The 14,559-nt window shown below is 52.1% G+C and overlaps 1 protein-coding gene across 2 annotated transcripts in view; it reads right to left on the bottom strand.

The window, feature by feature from the left end:
• The window catches only part of PLXNA4 (plexin A4), a 685,503-nt gene that overhangs the window by 97,119 nt on the left and 573,825 nt on the right, over positions 1-14,559 (bottom strand). For both annotated transcript variants that reach the window (XM_074975729.1, XM_074975721.1), the window contains 3 exons: positions 13,264-13,400; positions 10,680-10,847; positions 4,807-4,900 (listed from right to left, as the gene is read on the bottom strand). In XM_074975729.1, the coding sequence (XP_074831830.1) occupies positions 4,807-4,900; positions 10,680-10,847; positions 13,264-13,400 (399 nt within the window). The remainder of the gene's footprint in view (positions 1-4,806; positions 4,901-10,679; positions 10,848-13,263; positions 13,401-14,559) is intronic.

Raw genomic sequence — 14,559 nt, forward strand, 5'->3', positions numbered from 1 at the left:
AACTTGAGCATGTGTAGAGTCCTGCACTTGGGAGAGAAGAATCGCAAGCACTGTTATAGGCTGGGGACCGACTGGCTCAGCTGCAGTACAGCGAAAAGGGACCTAGGAGTTATGGTGAATGAACGGCTGGATATGAGTCAGCAGTGTGCCCTGGTAGCCAAGAAGGCTAACAGCATATTGGGGTGCATTAGGAGGAACATTTCAAGAAGATCTAGAGAAGTGGTTGCTCCCCTCTATTTGGCACTGGTGAGGCCACATCTGGAGTATTGTGTCCAATTTTGGGCCCCCCCAGTGTGAAAGGGATGTGGATTTGCTGGAGCAGGTTCAGCGGAGGGCAACAAAAATGACTAATGGGCTGGAGCACAAGACCTATGAGGGAAAGCTGAGAGATTTGGGCCTATTTAGTTTACAGAAGAGAAGACTCAGGGATCATTTAATAGCAGTCTTCAGCTTCCTGAATGGGAGCTCTAAAGAGGAGCGTGAGAAACTGTCCTCTGTGGTGTCAGATGGCAGAACTAGGAGCAATGGTCTGAAGTTGAAGAGGGAGAGGTGTAGGTTGGATATTAGGAAAAACTACTTCACCAGGAGGGAGGTGAAACACTGGAATGTGTTACCTAGAGCGGTGATGGATTCTCCATCCCTAGAGGTTTTTAAATCCTGGTTTGACAAGGTCCTGGCGGGGATGACTTAGTGGGGGTTGACCCTGCTTGGGGCAGGGGGCTGGACTACGTGACCTCCTGAGGTCCCTTCCAGCCCTGGGATTCTATGATTCTATGTTTCATGGGGAGTTTGAACTGCAGTGAGGTCAGCGTCAGCACTTTTCTCCTGGAATGGGAAACTGCCTTTCACTGCTGGCATGTCCACCCCGAGCTCTCCCTTGCAACAGCCAAAAACTGGCACCTGTGACAGGGCCCACGTCATCAGTGGCCACAGTCTCTGTAATGGGCTGGTTGACTAAACCTGCCTTTCTCCCTCCAAAATTTGGGGTATCCAAAGTTTGGCTCCAGAATATGGCCTGGTGTTTAAGGCTCTGTGCTGGGACTGGGAGATCTTGGCTTTCAGAATGGGTGCTCTGGTTTCAGACTGAGGGTGTCCACACTTCGGGTTCACCAGGAATTCTGGAATACCACCCCTGAGACAAGCCATTAGTCTCTCTGTACTTCTACAGCCCACCTGTAAAATGAGCGTAAGGCTACTTTGTCTTGTCTGTTTGCACGGTTAGTCCTTCAGGACAGGGACTGTCTCTCACCCGCCGGCATGTGTGGTGCCCAGCAAAGCGCACCTGGTCTCAGCTGAGGCCTCTCAAAGCTATTTTAGTACAAGTAATAAGCACCAGCCCAACCCTGGCTTTTTGAGTTTCCTTTTCAAATGTCCCTTTCTCTCTGCTATGAGCCCCTCTCTCAAATGAGCACTTACTATGATGTCTAATGGGGTTCCCTCTAAGCTGAACCTGTGGGCAGCCACCCAGGAGAGATTCATGTGCCACCCAGCTGATTAGCAGAGCACCCACAGCTGGCAGCATGTGTTTCTATTGCTGGTGCGCATCTGCACATGCCTTGGGCAACATAACAAAATTTATTCCACTCCTGGATGGAAAAAAATAATGGGAACATCAACGTCTAGATTAATACAGGAGCCAGAGTCAGTTTTGGCTGGATCAATGCAGATGAGAAAAGTGATTTGGACCAAATTAAATACAGATGATGCAGCTGCTCAGAGGAGCCTCACAAGGACAGGGCTCTGCTCTGGCACTGACAGGCCCAAGATCAACCTGTACACAGGGGATTAGGCAATGAGTGGGTACTGAGAGCTCTCACCCACCCAGTCAACCTACAGCTCACAAGTTTAAATCTCTCAGCAAAGTTATTCCCCCTATGACAGCTGCTCAGTCTACACAGAGCCTGAGTGTGATTTAAGTCTTGTGAAACTCCAGGGGCGACCTCTTGGTTTTACACTGGAGTGCACAAAGCTGAATCATGGCCTGTGGGTTGTGTGAGAACATTTTTAGCATGAGACAGGCACTAGGCTGTCCTGCCTCCCTGGCAGTGGCTGAAGGGTGCTCGAAGCGGATTAAGCATTGCAGGCAGCTAGCTCTGAATGCTGGACTGTCAGTCTGCCGAGTGACACTTGGTACAGACAACAGGATAGAAGAATGCAGAGCGTGACCCAGGATTGTGCCCAGAGGTTATTGTAAAGGGTGGAAGGTTGTGGAAAGTGGAACCTGGGACTAATCCCATTCCGTTTCTCAGGTCCAGCTGAGAACGTGCCTCACATGTCCATTATATAGGCCAAATCCTGGTGGGGCCGAGGCACACAGAAGATTCAGTGAATCAATGGAGCTGCAGGGCCTTAGTCTCGCTCTGGGTTTGATCTCACCTCTGGAGCTAGGAGCCAGGACACAGCACAGCTGGGAGAAAGGGAGGGAGGCAGCCTGGCAAAAGGGAAGGAGTGTTGCCTCTGGATTAAAGCAGGGGATGGGAAATTGGGAGTCCCAAATCCTGTTGCTGGCTCTGTTCGTCTTGTCCACTGATTCACAATACAAACATGAATTCATGTTGGCAAAGGGCTCTGAGACGGCTCTCCAGGAAAGAGGCCCACAGAAGGCAACCGGCACTAAATACAGGTCAGCAGGGTAACACTAGTGCAAAAAAAGCACAACTTATCCTGGGACGTATTTGCAGGAGCGCTGTAAGCACGACACAAGGATTAATTCTTCTACAGTGCTCTGTGCCGATTAGGCCGTGACTAGAGTTTGATGTCCAGTTCTGGGCACCACATTTCAGGAGAGATGTAGACAAAAGGGAGGAAAGCCAGAGAAGAGCAAGAAAAGTAATTAAATGTCTAAAAAACATGACCAATTTGGAAAGGCTGAAAAAAACTGGGTTTGGGTAGCCTGGAGTGAAGACCGAGGGAGGACATTATAAAAAAAATTTCAACTACATCAAAGGTTGTTACAAGGAGGAGGGAGAAAAATTGTTCTCATTAACCTCTGCGGCGAGGAGGAGAAGCAATGGGCTTCAGCTGAAGTGAGGGCTGTTAGCTTGGATGTTGGGAAATACTTCCTGTCAGGTCGTTAAGCAGTGGAATAAATTGCCCAGAGAGGCTGTGGAATCTCCGTCGTGCTTGAAGAAGAGGGTGGGCAAATACCTGCCAGGAGTGGTCTTATTGTTACATAGTCCAGCCCTGAGTGCCGGGGATTGGGCTAGCTGACCTATTCAGGTCCCTTCCAGTCCTATAAGACCCTTGGAGGAAAAGCCCCAGAGGAGAGCGGAGAGTTTTTTCTTACTACCTGCTCTGGACCCTACGAAAAACTCCCCCATTCCCACTCAGCCAGGCCTCCGGACCTTGCTTGCTCATGCCAACAGGCAGAGAGTGAGGCCTCAGAACCCAGCTGCCTGTTCACTTGGCGGCTGAGGCTCTGGCAAGCCCATTTTCACTGTGAGAGGAACAGCTGTGTTGCCCTTTTGCTGAGAGGAGCTGTGAGAGTCCAGAGAAACCAGCTGTCCCTCACACCCTGCCTCAAAACATCAGCTGTCCCCAGACTTGCAGCACCAACCCCGACGTGTTCTGCCCAGAGAGTCACAGAGAGAGGCTGCTGAACCAGGGAGTGACTGAACTCTGCTTCCTGGGGACAGTGTTCCAGCCTGGGTCTGACCTGGCCCTGGCGCCGCTGGCCAGGGGTCTGATCCTGCTGAATGCTGAGCACAGCCTGAGAAAGGCTGAGTAGCTGCTGGCCTTCTGCAGCAGCTGGGGTCAGAGGCAGATGCTGAGTGATGGTGGGGCAGGTCCCAGGGATAATTTCCCCTTGCAGGAAATGAACACAGGGTATCCCAGCATGGAATTCCTCTTCCGTGGAGCATCTCTCTTGGGCTCAGCGGAGCTGAGGCACTAAACGGAGACCAAAACTGAGACTGCAGCTTCCCTGGCCCCTCCTCGCTGCCCCCACACCAGTGACAAGTGAGTGTATTTCCATGACCCACAAGCCCCTGCCATGAATCCCTTTCGTCGGTGAAAGGCTGTGTGCTGAGCAGAAGGGGTGGTTGCAGAAATCACCCTGAGAGCACCTAGGGCCCTATCAATCATACATGCCTTCAGTAAATCCAGAGTCAGCGAGTCTCTCCCCAGGCCCTGCCAGTGCAATAGGCTGAGCCACTCTTGATTCGGCTCCGCCTCAGCTCCCAGAGTGCTCATGGCGAGCTGCACCTGGAGGGACACCGCTCAGGCCAGCCTTAGCAGCTGGAAGAGCTTCATCTGTGCTCCAGAGTCCCCACAGTGGGGTGAGGAGACTGACAGGAGCGGGGATTAATTGGAGCTTATTGCTGGGAGGAGGCAGAGATCAAAGGAGCTGGGGGCAGGGAGGGAGAAAGTGGCGTCCTCTTAAAACAGGGTTGGCAAATGTTTTCCCTACCCACATCTGGGTAGGGAAAATATATGGCGGGCCACAAAGGTAGGGCGGGGGCAGAGGCTTGGGGTGTAGGGGAGGGCTCAGAGTAGGGCGTTTGGGTGAAGGAGGGGGTACAATTCCTAGATGATGAGTGCCCATAAAACAAAAGTCACAGCTGCCACTGGCTGTCCCTGTTTCAGCAGAAGCCAGGAACCACCTGGCCCGAGGGGCTGAGACTCTCTTCCCCCGCTGGCAGTTCGGGTTTGAGGCCCGCTGGGGAGGAAAGCTCGCTCCGGCTCCCGACATGCTGCGTGGTTTGTGGATAAACAGGAGACCTCACTCTCCGGAGCTGCCCCAGAGCCCCTCTCACCAACACGGTCACATCCCTTAAGCCCCGTCCCCGTCCCCGCAGGGTTACTCACATTGACGTGCTCCTTCCCACCGTGCTTTGCCCGGATCTGAGGGTTCTGGATGAGGTCCAGGTGAGTGCCCCACACGGAGATGGGGGTGTTTCCACTGCAGAACAGAAAGAAGGAACGATAAGAATGGCCTGTTATTGACAACCAGAGCTAAACGTTACAGGGATGGGCGACCTGTGAGTCCCTTGGACGAACAGAGAGGTGCGCTCAGCACCTGGCAGACCGGCTTCCACGCCCCTGCTCTGGAAGGTGACACCCCGTCAATCAGTTCCAAACATTCACAGGAGCGTTTTTGCTGCCACATCACATTGCAAACCTGTGTCTGATTTGCTGTGGCTCCCCAGTACTCCCTGCCCGCGGCACACCTGTAGCAAGGATCCTTCCTCACCACCTGCATGAGCTGCACCTCTCTGGGGTGAATCTTGTCGGGTTGTTTCTGCGATGGAGGAACCAAACAGGGGACTCGAACTGCTTTGAATAAAGAGGACCCAGCCCTCGGGCGCTCACCTTCTCGCACCTGTCGTCAGCTTTCACGAGCTCACCTTTTGTTGAGAAGCGTGTGAAGGAGTTTACTGGACCCCTGGGCACAGTGATCTCTGGGAATCAGTCACCCGGGATGGGGGAATCGGAGGGTGTCTCTACACCTCTCAGCCCCACTGGCCTGGGCAGTTTCGCCTGTGCGCGCTGGGCTGCTCGCCCCACACCCACTCTGGGGAGGACACGGGAACTGTGGAAAGTGCCAATTAGCGTGACTAGGCTGGAGAAGATTGGCAGCTGAAGCTCAGTGTGGGCTGAAAAGACCCGCACAAGTTCTGCCCACCCCTATCCCAGCCTGAGCTGAGCCCCCGCCTCTGGCCTGGCCAGCAGCACCCTTCTCTCTGCTCCCCGCAGCCTTCTGCTAAGGCTTTACTGCTGTGGCTACTATCAGCCAGGCCAGACTCTCTCCTCTGTAACTGGCACGGTCCCTCCTTCCACCCCTCCCCACCTGTCTCGATGACATCTTCCCTCAGCCCTCCCCACCTTCCCCCTCTCGTCCCCCGGCTTCAGGGCAACAGGGCATCCCACAGGGTCCTGGACCACGGGCAGGTGAGCCGTGTCTCCGGTTTTAGACGAGACTGGGGACACCAGCAGCTCTGTAAGGATTGTCCCAACGTGTCCTGGCCTGGCCCGCTGCTGTAGGAGTCAGCAGCTCTCTTCCTTTATTGTGAGCACTGAGAAACGGGAGCTAAGCCCCAATGGGAGGCTGAGGGTATGACACTGCATTAGCCGGAGCCAAGAAGCCTGGCTTTACAACTCCGCACCCTCCACCTCCTAACTTGCCCCTGCACACCCGTCACCCACAGCACGATGGGGACATCTCGCCTACGGCCCTGTAACGACTCGTGTGTCAGATCGTGCCGGTGTCTGGGCTTTTCCTGAAGTGGACCCCTGGCTGTACAGGAGACTGTGTACTTTACTCTTCAGAGCCAGCTGATGCTAAATGCAAGTGCGATCAAGCCCAGGCAATCTGTTTTAATGTAGCCTTGTAGAACTCTACTCAGCCAGCGCGAGTCGTATCTTTTTTGGAAGTGTACGTAAAACAGGATCAGTTTGTTTCTATTATTGTCATGAAAAATGGCCGGGTGAGTGGAATTTGTGCCAGGCCTGGTACATGTGCATGATGAGTTTGCAAGGCTGGTGCAATGACAATCATTCAGCCTTCCAGAGATCTTACCCCAGAAGTCAGAGACAAGTTGAAGAAAGACCCGTTGGAGCTGCTGTGATGAAGCAGATTGCACAATAAATCTCTCTCATCTGGCACCCTGCCCTCTAGCAGCGGCCAATACCTGCTGCTCAGAAGGTGACCTTTCCCCTGCCAATAACACAAAACTAGACTAAACACAAGCTGGAAAATACTTCTCTGAGCTCAGTAGTTGATCAACTTATGACCTCAAGAATGGGGCTCAATTAAACCGCTCCTGATTTAGCTGGATGAGCTGCACTTGTCACCAACGGCCGTACAATGACCCAGCCCTTTCCGAAAGCTCTGCTTTGCTGGACAGTCTCACTGGTTAGTGCCACACTTCGTAAAGAGAGCCTGAGATGGAGGCTAGTGTAGGATGTTCTGGCCTGTCTCCCTTCACTGTTCTCCGAGACTTGGACCTCCAGAAGTGGCTCGAAAGGCAGGACTGAGGTTCGCTGGCTGTGCTGTGTTAAAGTGTGATACTGGCTGGTGCTGTGCCTGACTCAGTGTCCAACAGAGAAGTGGACGGTGTGGCCTATGTTGGGAACAGCACTGGTCAGACATGGGTCCCTCTCCTTTTTTCCATCCATGGGCAGAATAAATTTTGTTATATGCACCGGGGCTTGTGTGCAGGTGCACCACCAATAGAAAGACACGCTGTAACTGTCTGCTAATCAGCTGGGCAGCACTTGAATCTCTCCTGTGTGGTTGCCCAAGTGCACAGCTTACAGGGAACACTGTGCAGTCATGCTGGTGTCCAGACCAGGGCTCAGAGCCACAGGCATCACTTCAGGAGGGTGGGGAGGGGCAGCAGCCCTGTGTACCAGGACACTGCTTGCTCCTTTTCCCATGTCCCTAACTACCAGGGAGTGAGGGGAAAGTACACAGCTTACGCGCCTCTCACTCCAGGCTGGGGAGGGGAGGGGGCAGAGGAATAATTCACACAAATCTGGATACTTTCCCCTCATGCCCTGATGCTCAGGGGAATGAGAAGAGCAAGCAGCACCTTGGTATGAATGGTTGCTTCCTGCCCGCCGGCCCTTCCGAAATGGCACCCTTTGGTCAGAGCAGGAATCAGGAAGAGGGCTGGAACAAGCCTGGGGCAGGGGCCGCATGCAAGCGCCTCCAAGCAGCAGGGGATACTCCTGGCGAGATAGCAACGTTGAGCGGAATGGAGTGGCTGCTCTCAGCAGGAGCCCATATCCACAGCCTTGGGGGTCTCCTGGTTGAACCGGAGCCCTGGCTGATTGGTTACCTCCCCAGCTCAGCAGCACTTACTGGCTCAGGCCCAGGGATGACTCATTCCATTCACGTCACTGCTGTCTGTCTCCACTGAATGAACACTGGCGTGTCCCTCCTCCCTGGCCACTCAAAACACCAAGGGACACATGGGACAGAGAGACTAGCTACAAAGCGAGAGATGCAGGCTCCCCTCCATCCATGCTACCCTGCCAGCGGCTGAGCAGGCAAGCACCGGGGGTTTCATTTCTTTCAACAGCAGTGGAGGACTGGAAGGTTCAGGAGAAAGGGGTGCTGGGACAGGGAATTTCTCTGCCCAGCTATTCAAGGCCCATGTCTCCACACAGCTCAGGCAGTGCATCTCAAGCTTCCTCTGCAACACTCCCTGTGAGTCCAGTGGTCACCTACCTGCAGGCTGGGACCCCACTCAGCTTGGACTGCAAGATGGTTCTGTGAGGAGAAGGCCTGTCCCTCAGGGACCAGGATCAGCTCCACCCCTCACTCTAGGTCAGCTCTCAGACACCACTTCCAGTCCACCTCAGGCAGGGAGCAACCAACCACAAGGTGCTTGTTGGGTGGCTTAGGGTGTCCCACCATCACAAAACTCCAGAGCTCACACCCTGGTTGGCTCCCACAGTAAGACTTGCCAGATCTAGATGCCAGGCCCATTTAGAGCCCTGGCCTGTTTCACACCACAAAATCCTCCCTCACAACTCAACGGGTGCAAACCAGGCCACTTACTGGCAGCTTCAGCAGAGAAACGAAGGAGCAAAAGGGGCCCTGGTGAGCAACTTCCCATTCACTAGAGGCCAGGGCAGCAGCAGAGTGGTGGAAGATGCCTGCACCATCATGTTCCAGTGAATTATGGAGGGACTCAGTGCCCTGGGATGTCAATCCGGCACCTTTCGCCAAAGCTTCACTTGCTTTCAGTAAGGAAGGGAGTAAAACGTTGCCTCATTTCAGTGATAACATGAACTGTGTGACTAACAACCCCCACAAAATGAAACACCCAGATACTGCATCCGCCAGCCCAGCAGGGGAAGATTCAAGCTAGTGACACCGGTCAATCCCCTCGCCGTAGTCAGTCATTAATTGATTCGTGAAACCCTCTTCAGGAAGGGAGCTGAACCGAGGTATTTACGAGATGCAGCCTAATCCCCAGACACTCCAATCCCTCCAGGTTGACAGGGGAGCTGTGATGGATGGATGAGAGGAGATTCATATTTCTTAGCTGGTATCTTTTAAAAAAAATACTAGAGCGTTTAATGACCAATTTCCCTCTTCACTGGGCCAGTCATGCAGGCTTGTGATAGGACCTGTCTAAGTCTTTGCTTCCTTCCATAGGCAGGGCCAAACTCTTCACTCAGCTTCCCTCCTCAGCATAATCCCACTGGAGAAACCGGGGTGTCAACAGTGGAACGATGGGAAGAATCCAAGCTTGGCCCAGGTCAGGGCAAGTAGAATGTGACCCTTTTGGAGAGGGGGACACATGTCTCTTTGTATCTGTGCATCGCAAAGGGGTCAGGATGACACTGTGATGCCATGAGGACAAGTCATCATGGCAATGCACCAGGCCCGGCACGAATTCCGCTGACCCCCCGGTTTTTCACAGCAACTCGGGATTGAGTGAATGGTGTGGTTGGCAGCTCTCAGTCTGGCAGGATCAGCAAGGGTTCCTGTGACTGTGAAGTTCTCTTAGGATGAGGTTCAGTAATAGATATGCCTCTCCAAGCTTTCTGAAGCTTTGGGTCTGCAACTGGGGGTTGGAGACCTAAAAAGAGCCCCAGCCGGGGCATAAGCAGCCTTCCCATGGTATTCTGGCTTTGCAATCTGTCACGCAGTCAGAGCAAGCACAGAAAGGCAATGAAAATTAAGGGGCTTGTCTAGATGATGGGGCAATACACACTAGGAGGGTGTGATTTTTCAGAGGGAACCAATGTGTTCTGCATTAATTGCCACACTGTCGGTGTGCAGTTATGATCCCCTAGTGTGATTTAAAGTAGCACAGTTTCAACCAGCCTGATGTCAAAGCACACAAGGGACTCTCTAGTACTCACCAGCAGGGTCTGAATGGGCCGATCACTGTGCCACACAGACTTGTGCAATTTGGAAAGCTCCCTCCCCATGGAGTATGTTACCCTATGGGGCACACAAGCCCCAAAAGGAAGTAACGTGACCCAAACTTGCTTGAACCTCATCGGAAAGGAGCATTTCAAGTTCTGGAGGGTTTTTGTTTTATCTGAATGAATTCAGCCATCCCCAGAGAGGATCAGAAAACTCTCCACCAAGATCTTCATGGGGAAAATGCTGGTGTAAGAAGGTTAGCATGGAACATGGGGGGTGGGGAAACTGGGGGAACTCTCCAGTCATAAGCACTGGAGCAAAATTCTCTAACCTGAGACTTAAGACCACCTTGTAATTGAAACAATCGCCATGTGTTCCCAAGACATGCATTAGGCAAAGGCTCTCGTGTGGCGTTTGCTTCATCAGGGATGGACACTGTGCCCTGCTTCAGGATCTGCAGAGGGCTTGTTAACTACAGGCACTGCACTCAGTTCCTTTGCAGCTTCTGGACGGAACATGGCAACCATGTGAAATTGCCATCAGACTCTGGTGAGCACAAGATCTCCCGTATGCAGGGGGCATGCACATGCAGACACAGCTGACAAGCACTGTCAACCGGGCTGAGTCCTGTGACAGGTTGAGCACCCTCCGCTCCCATTAGGCTATTAGGTCCTGATTCAGCAAAGCACATGCTTGTCCCCACTAAGTCAATGTCACCCAGCTCCCACTGAAAAGTGCACTGCTGAACTGGGGCCTGAACCAGCAAGAGAAGCCCAGACCCCTTGCTCCGGCTGTGCAGGAGAGGACAAACAGGAGTCCGTGAGAGAGGAAACAGGAGCTGTGGTAGTACCTGAAGATGCTCCACTCTGGCTCAATCCTCAGGATGGTGGGATCCTCCATGTATTCAAACTGCAGCTCCTGAGGTATCTTAGCCTTGTCCACCCTCACAGACACCTTCACCTTCTCAAAGCCATCGTCCGAGGCCGTGGTGTTACAGACAATGTGCTTCGCGGACCTCCTGGGAGAGGAACGCAGCAAAAAATCAGACAGGTGTTCGACAGGTATCTGAATAAGTTTAGCACCTACATCTGCCTGAGCTAGGACCAAATCAAGGGCACTCAGCGCGCAGGCCTTGGGGCATAGACTGAACCTAGCGGGGGTCCATGAGACATTTTCCTCCAGGGGCAGCCCTGCCTGATTATGAGTGTTTGACCCTTCCTTCAAGGCATCAGCCGTGACCACTGTCATAAGAAGGGGAACAGATTGGTTCTGTATCTGCTTTCCTGGCTGTAATACGGGATAATGCCACCCTCTTCCCACGGAGACTCTGAGACTGACCTAACTCATGTTCCCAGTGCTCTTGGGGATCTTTGGATGGAAGGTGCTAATTCACCGAGAAGAGTTTTATTGTAATTAGAGAGGAGCTCGAACCAAACCCCCATGTGTGGCAAGGTTCAAACCCACATTTGCATCTAATTTAGCAGCTGGCTCCTCTCCGTAATGGACGGAGACAAGATCCATGTTCCTAATGATTTCAGGAATCAATGATAGAGGACTCAGTCTCATCTCTAATTGCAATCACAGGAGGATCAAATTGAGCTCATTGTTACCTGCATGAGTCACCTGGTAGCTCACCTCCAGCCTCCCTCATGTGTCCTCACACACTCCACAGACCCACCTGTCCCTTAGACACTAATCTTTTTTCTTTAAGCTGCCCTTCACATCTGAATTTCCAAACCATGGGCCGTTCCTCCGTGACCCTAACTTACAAAACTCAGGTCACCACCCGCCCATGAATGAATTGTTGTTTGACAAAGGCAAGACTGACAGCCCATAAGATTGAAGTCTTGTAAGCCCAAAACTGTGGTAGCTTCACAAGCTTCCCCATTCATCACCTTGGGGTGCCTGCACCCTGAACTGGGCAGGCCTCCTATTAGGTGGGAGAAGCCCACTACACATTGGGCGCCTGGGTTCCAATTGCTATATTAGTGGTGATCATGGGGATGGTGATATTGGTGTTGTAGATGCCACTAGAACCTGGACTTGAATCAATGACCGCCCAGTAGAGGACATTGGCTCTGGGACACCACCGTCCTGGAGTGGAAGTGACCTGTTAAACTAGAGCTAAAACAATCTACATCCTGTTCACCTTCTGAGCCATCCATTTTCCCATTGTGCAAGGTTATTTTTAGAGAGGAGAGAGTTGCTTTAATTCTTAGAATCAATAGGGTTTGTCTTCTCTGATAAGGCAGGGCTGCGGGATTGAATCTTTTGCACCGAATGCCCAGGCTGGCTAGCAAAGCCTGGGTCCCACGGAGAAGTGTAATGAAATATAACCAGGGAAGATGGAAAATGTACATCACATGCCAATCAAAACAGTGAAATTAATCCCATCTTCTCAGCCAGAGACACGCACCGTAAGGATCCTCTAATGGAACACAGGAGGCAAGTCTCTGTCCGCAGAACAGAACTGACAGACATCCAGAAAGGGGTGCACATGTACATGAATGCAAAACTCGAACTGGCAAGGCTACTGTGATTGATATGTGCTTCATACCTCTCCCCATATGGCCCTCAGGGGTTTAGGGATGGTTTAGCCAGGCTGAGGTTTCATGCTCCATCCCTTTTGATCTACACCCTTCTGGGTTATTTTTATTGCTAATGCAAATTGCGCCTAAATGTTCTTGGTAGTCACAGATGAGAGGAGGAGGTGATGGCACTGCCCTGCCTAGCAGAAACAGCCACTCCACTTTCCCTAGCAGCTGTACCATGCATCTCAGTCCTGATCACTGACAGTCCCCACTATTGCTGTCCGAAGAGGCCAACCATCTCAGCCAGGGCACCTCGACCCTCGCCTGCAATACCCGCTGCTAGTCCAGCTGGCACCTACCCATGAGCTGTGCCCCTCAGCATCTTGGCCCGGGGTGGCGATCAGGTGAGGAAATCTAATACCCTGTAGGGACTAGGATGAGATTTAGGCTTGGTCTACACTAGGCCTTACCGTTGACTGCAGATATGCAATTCTAGCCAGGGGCAATTGCATAGCTAGAATTGATGTATCTGCGGTTGACTGTAAGGTCTGTCCTCACTGAGGGAGGTCGATGAGAGCATTTCTCACATCGCCCTCGTGAGAGGATGAGTACAGGGGTCAACTGCCGATATCAGAGAGACAGATTTTGTGTGTCTTAACCAGACACGTAAAATCAATCTCTGGAAGACGGATCTCCTGGAAAGTTTGAACACACCCCTAGTGCTCATATGTGGGGAGGGTGTGGGAGCACCGTGATCATATTCCACGTGCTCAGCCCAGCATTGGGGCAGCCTGGCTCAAAGGAGGGCAGACAGACAAAGGGGTTACTTCACTGCCTGTGCCCCAACATTCCCATCAGACACTTCCGTCTGCTCACGACTCCCAGACCCTGGCATGCGCGCACCTGTAAAAGAGGCAGGGCTGCCGCCCAAACATCACCACCACGTTGCTGCCAGCATTCAGGTTGGTGCCTGCAATTGTCACCTGTGTGCCCCCCGAGACAGGACCCCGCTTTGGTTTCAGGTCAGAGAGCTCCATACGCTGTGGAGAGAAAGGGTCACATTGAGAATGTATTGCGGGAGGTTAGCTGGTCAGTACTAGCAGGAACGGGGTATCTTCAGTATTTGCCTTATTCTAGTGGGCTGGTAAGCAGCAGAGGCTGTGTGTCTTGAGGACCCCGATCCTATTGCTTTCTCTAGTCTTGTCTCTTACCTTTCCTTCCCTGAAACCATGCCAGATGTTCCAGCCGCTCAGAAGCATTCAGTGATTTTAAGTGGAATTCCAGGCATGCAGTGGCCACAGCAAAGGGCCCCAGATCTCCCTCGCCCTCAGGGAAAGGCAGAAGTATCTTCGCTCTTATACAGCAGCATCTCAATTAGCAGAAACAATCAGACCCTGTACAGGCTGAATGGATCTGAAGTGGCACTGCAAATGGGTTATACCAACCTTGTGAAGAAGTGTTTAACAGTGATGAACAAATGTGATGGAGGATACTAACCCCACTATGGAATTCTGCAGAGTGGGTTGAACATGCTGCAGAAAACTCGTCACTCTCTAGTCAATTACGGAAGCCTGCCCCATGTGAGAAAAGGAAAGGAAAGGCTCCGAAAATCTGGGTTCAGCTCATGTCTCTGTCACAGACTTGCTGTATGACCACTGAGTAAAACCCTAGAACTCCTTGTGCCTCAGTTATCCTAACCCTTTCTCTCTGGTCTACTTAAATGGTAAGCTCTTCAGGATGGGGATTATTTGTGCCTGGGTGCACAATCTACAATGCCTGGCATAACAAAGCATTGATCTGTATGTGGTACCCTAATACCATTAACAAGGGAAAGTATCATTTCTGAATGAAAGGCCTGCAAGAGACCTCAAGAGGTCATCAAGTCCAGAACCCTGCACTCAAGGCAGGAGCAATCGCCATCTCGACCATCCCTCACAGGTGTTTGTCTCAGCTGTTCTTAAACATCTTCAGTGATGGCGATTCCACAACCTGCCTAGGCAATTTAGTGCTGCGGTTAGCTGTCGTTTCATTTGTGCTCTTTATTTTTTGAGCTGCTTTTCAAAATATGCCCAGATGCTGGACTAACGTATCTGAAAAGATTCTTTAATGGCCAAGAGAAAGTGAACTCCCCTCCACCCCAGTCAGGATATAACAATCACACTCCCAAGGCGCAGATTACACTGATACCAGCACATGGAC

Source organism: Carettochelys insculpta, chromosome 1, assembly GCF_033958435.1.
Source record: "Carettochelys insculpta isolate YL-2023 chromosome 1, ASM3395843v1, whole genome shotgun sequence".
Lineage (NCBI taxonomy): Eukaryota > Metazoa > Chordata > Testudines > Carettochelyidae > Carettochelys > Carettochelys insculpta.